At 41.3% G+C, this 8,943-nt stretch overlaps 1 protein-coding gene across 1 annotated transcript; it reads right to left on the bottom strand.

The window, feature by feature from the left end:
- Positions 1-439: 439 nt before the first annotated feature.
- Positions 440-8,398, bottom strand: ube2ia (ubiquitin-conjugating enzyme E2Ia). The gene is made up of 7 exons (XM_084437636.1): positions 8,291-8,398; positions 4,208-4,286; positions 3,980-4,063; positions 2,391-2,463; positions 2,178-2,287; positions 1,910-1,989; positions 440-916 (listed from the first exon to the last, which is right to left on the bottom strand). The coding sequence occupies exons 2-7, from the start codon at positions 4,271-4,273 to the stop codon at positions 856-858; spliced, it is 474 nt and encodes a 157-aa protein (XP_084293762.1). The 5' UTR covers positions 4,274-4,286; positions 8,291-8,398; the 3' UTR covers positions 440-855.
- Between the last annotated feature and the right edge of the window lie 545 nt (positions 8,399-8,943).

The raw sequence follows: 8,943 nt of genomic DNA, 5'->3' as shown, positions 1-8,943 counted from the left end.
TATATTCACTCAGCATCCATGTTATATTCACTCAGCATCCATGTTATATTCACTCAGCATCATCCATGTTATATTCACTCAGCATCCATGTTATATTCACTCAGCATCCATGTTATATTCACTCAGCATCCATGTTATATTCACTCAGCATCATCCATGTTATATTCACTCAGCATCCATGTTATATTCACTCAGCATCCATGTTATATTCACTCAGCATCTCCTGCTGATTGTGTTCACAGAGCCTTGACTTTTCAGCATTTATGAAGACATCACTATAACACTGCATTGAGACCATGTGGAAAACACACTGCATTGTGATGATAGAATGTATCCGTATGCATTAACACTGACTTTGTATAAACATTTTTATTTACTCTAAATACTTGGAACAAACAAAGTAAGTTCTGTTGCAAGATGTAGTGAACCATGTTGCATGGTGATTCACCGCGGTCGTTTGCCTATCTTCTCTACCAGCGTATAGGCAGAGAAAAGCTAACTTATTGAACATGTTAGCTTATGAAGAACAATTAATATAAATGACTTGTTCCCGTCTCATTCAGTCCTTTCTGATTAGTGTGTGAGGCTTTGCTAAAAAAATAAAAACAAAAAAGAAATTTGAAAAATCCGTCGTAGTATGTAGTGATATTCCACCTCATATACAGATATCCAATATTGCCAAATTGAAAAACGGGGTACATGACAGAAAAATGGCACATAACATTCATTTCAAAAAAGAAAAGTCCAGCTGGAGACAGGTGTGCAGCGGACAGTTCCAGACAAACAAAAGGGAAAAAAAAAAAGGTGGCCGAGACAAATCCTTAGCAATCCTTTGATCATGCGAAGTTCTGAATCTTACGGAGAAAACTTCTTAGCTTGTGCTCTGACCCTTTTTTCATATTCCACTCTGTTTTGGCTGGAGTAGAGATGGATAAGATGCATGTTATGAAAAATCTTTGACATTTCATATGAATATAAAATCAGCTGCAGGAGCCCGACGACTACGGTGATTCAATCAGATAGCATACTAGCCTTGAGTAGCCTTGAGTAGCATGCTAGCCTTGAGTAGTGTGTATTGTTCTTATACTTGCTGGGGGCCCTGCTTGCTGGGGCCCCAGCGTTAACCATTAAACCCCTGGAACATGTCCAGAAAGCTGCCACTCACAGTGTTCAACCACCCCAAGTTGTCCCACACAACTTCCCTTCTCCGTTCTCTAGACTGGCTCTCTGTAGCAGCTCATATCCACTCTGGTATTACAGCCTACAGGCCAATGAAAGGAGCAGCTCCCTCCTACTGTACCTCCAGGCCACGGTCAAACCCTACACCCCCTCCCGACCTCTACGCTCTGCTACCTCGGGGCGACTGGTTGCCCCGTCACTCCGAGGCTCCTGTGGTCGATTGACACGGTCACGGCTCTTCTCTGTCCTGGCCCCGCAGTGGTGGAACGAACTGCCCACTGACGTCAGGACAGCAGAGTCCCTGCCCATCTTTCACCGCAGGCTCAAAACTCACTTCCAAGAAGTACTACCAAGATCCTCCCTCCTAAGCACCTATTGTATTTTAGATTGCTACTCTTGCACTTTGGCTTCAGCACTAGATGATGCTCTTAGTCACTTGTTTAGAAAGGAGATGCATTCGTGAGTTCTGACGCGTAGTAGTACACTGACTTCCTACGTTAAATGCAATTATTGTAAGTCGCTTCTGATAAAAGCGTCAGCTAAATGACTCATGTAAATGTAAGAATTCCTAGAAAGCAGCGCAGAAACTAACACATCTGATGAATCCCAGCCTGGTGGCAAACATCAACCTATTGACCAGCATATGCACAAATTACAGATGTTTCTACTATTCAATATTGAAATGTAATTTTTCACAAGTTCAGTCGACAGACAGAACACACACACTCACCAGTAAATTGTATATGCCTCTGCTTGTGCCGGATCCTGGATATTTGGTTCATTTAGGAGTTCTTGGATTCCTAACAAAATCTGTGGATAACAGCAGAATTGAACCTTGACAATCATCCTTGTATTTAATAAATGTTTCATCCAGAACCTGACTCTCTGCTGCCCTCTGCAGCACACCACTTACAGTGCGACCAGTAAGAATAACACAAGCAACTGGTTAACACACAAACTACCCAATTAGGATTATTCCAGAACAATCGGATGTGTACTTGTTTGATAGTGATGGCCGGTCTCCAGTCTTTATCCTCCTCTAGAATGGACAGGCAGACCGTGCCGGACGGATACACGTTCGGATGGAACAAGGGAGGCTCAAATTTGCCTGAAAAAACAAACAAACGGCCTTCTATAATAAGCTAGGCTAAGACATTCTAGTAAAGCAAAGGTTACCAGTATGTGCAGGTAATTACTCAAAGGGAACATACACTTTGGAGGCGAGGAAGGATAGTCATCCTTGAAGAGCATTCTCAATTTGAACAGTCCTCCTTCCCATGGGGTCTAAGAAGGCAAACATTTGACGGTTCATTTCATGGGACATGAAAAATACATATCCAATCTCGGGAATGACATTTACAGGGTACGTATCTGCAGGTTTCAGCAAGTTAGTTTGGACATTTAGCCCCATTTCTGATGTGTCTAACATCAATCTGAAACAGAAAATGTCATTGATCACAAATGTTGAGATCAAGATTTTCGTCCGACTCAAATTTATTTACAATGGAAGTGGCCAGGGCAAGTTAATACGCATTGAACACCTGAAGGAAAACTAGCAGGCAGCTGTGTGTAATCTTACCAGTCTCAGTATGCTGTCCTGTGAATTATACAGCAGGTAGTTCCAACCTCGCAATCTGATTGGTTAAGATCTGTTGTATAGGCCTATGCCACGATATACCACGGGCAAAGCTTGTTTTCCGTTCTGTGAATTATTACTGCGCCAATTATTACCGCCTGTAAAAACGTTAGTTCCATTGCGCAACGGTCTGTTGGTTACATTATGGTTTCTCCTCAAGAAAAATGGAAACATTTACTGTCAATTTTGGGTTGTTCTATCCGTCCTGTAGCCCACCACTGGTTTATCATCACCATTTATGCAACGCGCAGCTGCACAGAAAAGGTAGGCTACACTTCGTTCATGGCTAGCTAGTTTGGACAGGAGTATTAGTTTAGGTTGCTAGGGCTCATTGTTTGTCGTTTTGAAACTCCGTAGCAACGTGATAGTTTTAAGAACTACCTTTCTTGACGGAGTTCACCAAAATCGATATTAAGGCACTGAAATAGTAGGCATTTATACCATAAATGTTTCCCGATGATGTAGCCGTTGTATAAAAGCAATACCTCACTTGAGGATTGTGGTATATGGCCAATATACCACGGGTTGTGCTGGTCAATATTTGAGCGATCAATGAAATTACGATCTCTATATTTCAGATTGATGTTAGACATGTCAGAAATAGCACACTGCACCTTTAAGCTATGCTTGTTGCCACTTGGAACCCAATTTAAGACCAAATTTACAAAGAAATAGTCAGTGAGACCCAACACCCAAGAGCTTCTGATGCAAAGTGGGCCAACGATAGAAGCCGATTTTAAGCTTCTTTTCAAATTTGTTTTTTTATTTAAATAGTGAAAACAGATTCCGACTATTTTAGCACGGAGCCAGACTTTCAAATCCACCCACTCCACAGAGCGTAACGAGTCGATAATCCTGTCTGATATGGGCCCATTTATTAGGGCCTTTATTTTAGTGAATAAATCATTTTGCACTGCCTCCAATACTTCAACTCACTGGCTGCCTCATTCACAAAGACACAAGAAGCCTCATAAGAAACTCCTCTCCCAGACATCTTTTTCTTTGAGTAATGAATAAACTCATTTAATACACATTACAGACCGGCGGATGCCCGACATAAGGTTCCTTTTGAGTGCATGTGAGCCATATCCTGTTCACCTTGCATCCTACACAGACAGAATAAGAGAGAATAAGCAGATAAGAGTGTATCCTCCAGACACGTACCCCCTTCTTCCCAGGGATGGCGCACTCCCAGTTCATCAGGTTCATGGTTCCATCTGGGTTTTTGGTCGGAACGGCAACGAAGCCCTGGAGGAGGACATCCTCTTTACTTAAATGCAGTGACATGTGCATCATGCATCATGCAATGTCCAGGTTAATAGCATCAAGGACATTCGAGTGCACCAATGTTACAAGTAGACTGGGACCCCCTGCAAACAACTTCATACTCACAAAAGGATGGTCCTTCCGCCAGGCTTTTCTTTCTTGTGCAAGGCGGCTTAAGGCTATACCAGACATGGCTTCTTGTTTCCTAAGTTAAAAACAAAAACACTGCATGTTACTGAATTCCTTTAAAAAAGGACAGTAAAACTTAAAAGTTCAGAAAAATTACCTAGAGAGCAAAGAAAAGTAGTTTGCTCTCTGGTCTATGCAATACTCTAAATAGCAAGAGGAACATAAGTTAAAGGTACTTGGGTCTCTTCTGCTTCAACAGAGACATATCATCATCATCATCATCCTCATCATCATCATCATCATCATCATGCGCATGAGCCACTCTCACGAGCGCAACTGCGCACTGACTGCGCGAGCATCATTATCTCTTCTCTAGATGTGAGATGAGCTGTTCCATCATTATCTCTTCTCTAGATTTGAGATGAGCTGTTCCATCATTATCTCTTCTCTAGATGTGAGATGAGCTGTTCCATCATTATCTCTTCTCTAGATGTGAGATGAGCTGTTCCATCATTATCTCTTCTCTGGATTTGAGATGAGCTATTCCATCATTATCTCTTCTCTAGATGTGAGATGAGCTGTTCCATCATTATCTCTTCTCTAGATGTGAGATGAGCTATTCCATCATTATCTCTTCTCTGGATGTGAGATGAGCTGTTCCATCATGATCTCTTCTCTAGATGTGAGATGAGCTATTCCATCATTATCTCTCCTCTAGATTAGAGATGAGCTGTTCCATCATTCTCTCTTCTCTAGATGTGAGATGAGCTATTCCATCATTATCTCTTCTCTAGATGTGAGATGAGCTGTTCCATCATTATCTCTTCTCTAGATGTGAGATGAGCTGTTCCATCATTATCTCTTCTCTAGATGTGAGATGAGCTATTCCATCATTATCTCTTCTCTAGATGTGAGATGAGCTGTTCCATCATTATCTCTTCTCTAGATGTGAGATGAGCTATTCCATCATTATCTCTTCTCTAGATGTGAGATGAGCTGTTCCATCATTATCTCTTCTCTAGATGTGAGATGAGCTGTTCCATCATTATCTCTTCTCTAGATGTGAGATGAGCTGTTCCATCATTATCTCTTCTCTGGATGTGAGATGAGCTATTCCATCATTATCTCTTCTCTAGATGTGAGATGAGCTGTTCCATCATTATCTCTTCTCTGGATGTGAGATGAGCTATTCCATCATTATCTCTTCTCTGGATGTGAGATGAGCTATTCCATCATTATCTCTTCTCTAGATGTGAGATGAGCTGTTCCATCATTATCTCTTCTCTAGATGTGAGATGAGCTGTTCCATCATTATCTCTTCTCTAGATGTGAGATGAGCTCTTCCATCATTATCTCTTCTCTAGATGTGAGATGAGCTCTTCCATCATTATCTCTTCTCTAGATTAGAGATGAGCTGTTCCATCATTATCTCTTCTCTAGATGTGAGATGAGCTGTTCCATCATTATCTCTTCTCTGGATGTGAGATGAGCTGTTCCATCATTATCTCTTCTCTAGATGTGAGATGAGCTGTTCCATCATTATCTCTTCTCTAGATGTGAGATGAGCTGTTCCATCATTATCTCTTCTCTGGATTTGAGATGAGCTATTCCATCATTATCTCTTCTCTAGATGTGAGATGAGCTGTTCCATCATTATCTCTTCTCTAGATGTGAGATGAGCTATTCCATCATTATCTCTTCTCTGGATGTGAGATGAGCTGTTCCATCATGATCTCTTCTCTAGATGTGAGATGAGCTATTCCATCATTATCTCTCCTCTAGATTAGAGATGAGCTGTTCCATCATTCTCTCTTCTCTAGATGTGAGATGAGCTATTCCATCATTATCTCTTCTCTAGATGTGAGATGAGCTGTTCCATCATTATCTCTTCTCTAGATGTGAGATGAGCTGTTCCATCATTATCTCTTCTCTAGATGTGAGATGAGCTATTCCATCATTATCTCTTCTCTAGATGTGAGATGAGCTGTTCCATCATTATCTCTTCTCTAGATGTGAGATGAGCTATTCCATCATTATCTCTTCTCTAGATGTGAGATGAGCTGTTCCATCATTATCTCTTCTCTAGATGTGAGATGAGCTGTTCCATCATTATCTCTTCTCTAGATGTGAGATGAGCTGTTCCATCATTATCTCTTCTCTAGATGTGAGATGAGCTGTTCCATCATTATCTCTTCTCTAGATGTGAGATGAGCTCTTCCATCATTATCTCTTCTCTAGATGTGAGATGAGCTGTTCCATCATTATCTCTTCTCTAGATGTGAGATGAGCTATTCCATCATTATCTCTTCTCTGGATGTGAGATGAGCTATTCCATCATTATCTCTTCTCTAGATGTGAGATGAGCTGTTCCATCATGATCTCTTCTCTAGATGTGAGATGAGCTGTTCCATCATGATCTCTTCTCTAGATGTGAGATGAGCTGTTCCATCATTATCTCTTCTCTAGATGTGAGATGAGCTGTTCCATCATTATCTCTTCTCTAGATGTGAGATGAGCTATTCCATCATGATCTCTTATCTAGATGTGAGATGAGCTGTTCCATCATTATCTCTTCTCTAGATGTGAGATGAGCTGTTCCATCATGATCTCTTCTCTAGATGTGAGATGAGCTGTTCCATCATTATCTCTTCTCTAGATGTGAGATGAGCTGTTCCATCATTATCTCTTCTCTAGATGTGAGATGAGCTCTTCCATCATTATCTCTTCTCTAGATGTGAGATGAGCTGTTCCATCATGATCTCTTCTCTAGATGTGAGATGAGCTATTCCATCATTATCTCTTCTCTAGATGTGAGATGAGCTGTTCCATCATTATCTCTTCTCTGGATGTGAGATGAGCTGTTCCATCATTATCTCTTCTCTAGATGTGAGATGAGCTATTCCATCATGATCTCTTCTCTAGATGTGAGATGAGCTATTCCATCATTATCTCTTCTCTAGATGTGAGATGAGCTGTTCCATCATTATCTCTTCTCTAGATGTGAGATGAGCTGTTCCATCATTATCTCTTCTCTAGATGTGAGATGAGCTGTTCCATCATTATCTCTTCTCTAGATGTGAGATGAGCTCTTCCATCATTATCTCTTCTCTAGATGTGAGATGAGCTGTTCCATCATTATCTCTTCTCTAGATGTGAGATGAGCTATTCCATCATTATCTCTTCTCTGGATGTGAGATGAGCTATTCCATCATTATCTCTTCTCTAGATGTGAGATGAGCTCTTCCATCATTATCTCTTCTCTAGATGTGAGATGAGCTGTTCCATCATGATCTCTTCTCTAGATGTGAGATGAGCTGTTCCATCATTATCTCTTCTCTAGATGTGAGATGAGCTGTTCCATCATTATCTCTTCTCTAGATGTGAGATGAGCTATTCCATCATGATCTCTTCTCTAGATGTGAGATGAGCTGTTCCATCATTATCTCTTCTCTAGATGTGAGATGAGCTGTTCCATCATGATCTCTTCTCTAGATGTGAGATGAGCTGTTCCATCATGATCTCTTCTCTAGATGTGAGATGAGCTGTTCCATCATTATCTCTTCTCTAGATGTGAGATGAGCTCTTCCATCATTATCTCTTCTCTAGATGTGAGATGAGCTGTTCCATCATGATCTCTTCTCTAGATGTGAGATGAGCTATTCCATCATTATCTCTTCTCTAGATGTGAGATGAGCTGTTCCATCATTATCTCTTCTCTGGATGTGAGATGAGCTGTTCCATCATTATCTCTTCTCTAGATGTGAGATGAGCTATTCCATCATGATCTCTTCTCTAGATGTGAGATGAGCTATTCCATCATTATCTCTTCTCTAGATGTGAGATGAGCTGTTCCATCATTATGAAAACATCCTCACCCATTCAACCCATTCACAACACAATGTTCTCACAAACCACCCAGCTAGCTACTTAATATTACAATGCATACTCACAATGCTATCTGGCTAACATCACAGCTAGCTAGCTAGCTAGCACGTCTGTCTAAACCCCCAAAACAAGAAGGCAGAACAAGTCCCACCGAGGACTCATTTATGAGACAATCTCGTTATTAATCAGACTCACCTTCAGTGGGTTAAAATAGCAATCTCGCTAATGTGTTTCTAAGAGAACAGTTGTGTTTCACTGCTAGATGGACCCAAGGTCTGGAGACATGTAGCTAGCCAGGCTAACTAAGTTTCCCTCCTGAAAAACACACAGTCTATCCAGGCTAAACAGGACCAGGCCACGGACCCGTTCCGTTCCAGAAACATGTCCCCTGCGATCCGTCCTCGTTCGCTTCCTTTCCTCAGACTCATAAAGAGACTGGTCACGCTGCTCTGGTCTCGCGAGGAGAGACTGATAAAGACTGGTCCCGCTGCTCTGGTCTCGCGAGACTCGATGCTCCCTCGAGCAGGAGAGGATGGTTCATTCCTATCAATCATCAGATCTGTGCCCAGATGCACACAAGGGGACAGGGTGAGAGGACACGGTTCAGGAATGGGATTTATCCCCGTGATGATATTTTGCTATTGCCTGAAAACAATTACAGTAATCACGACTTGATTGATCCATTATGAAGACGCACAAGTTGCTTATTTCAACTCAGGTTTTATTAACCGTCTTCATTTGTACGACGCATAGAAATTCATAGATATAGATGGAAAGACAAGAATGAGATATCTGGCGAATAAATGTATGCAACTATCAGAAAGAGACGGGTGGTTTTATGGAAACAC

The sequence above is a fragment of the Borostomias antarcticus genome, assembly GCF_949987555.1.
Source record: "Borostomias antarcticus genome assembly, chromosome: 5".
Classification (NCBI taxonomy): Eukaryota; Metazoa; Chordata; class Actinopteri; order Stomiiformes; family Stomiidae; genus Borostomias; species Borostomias antarcticus.
Note: the sequence above shows the minus strand (reverse complement) of the source record. Positions and strands in the feature narration are given on the sequence as shown.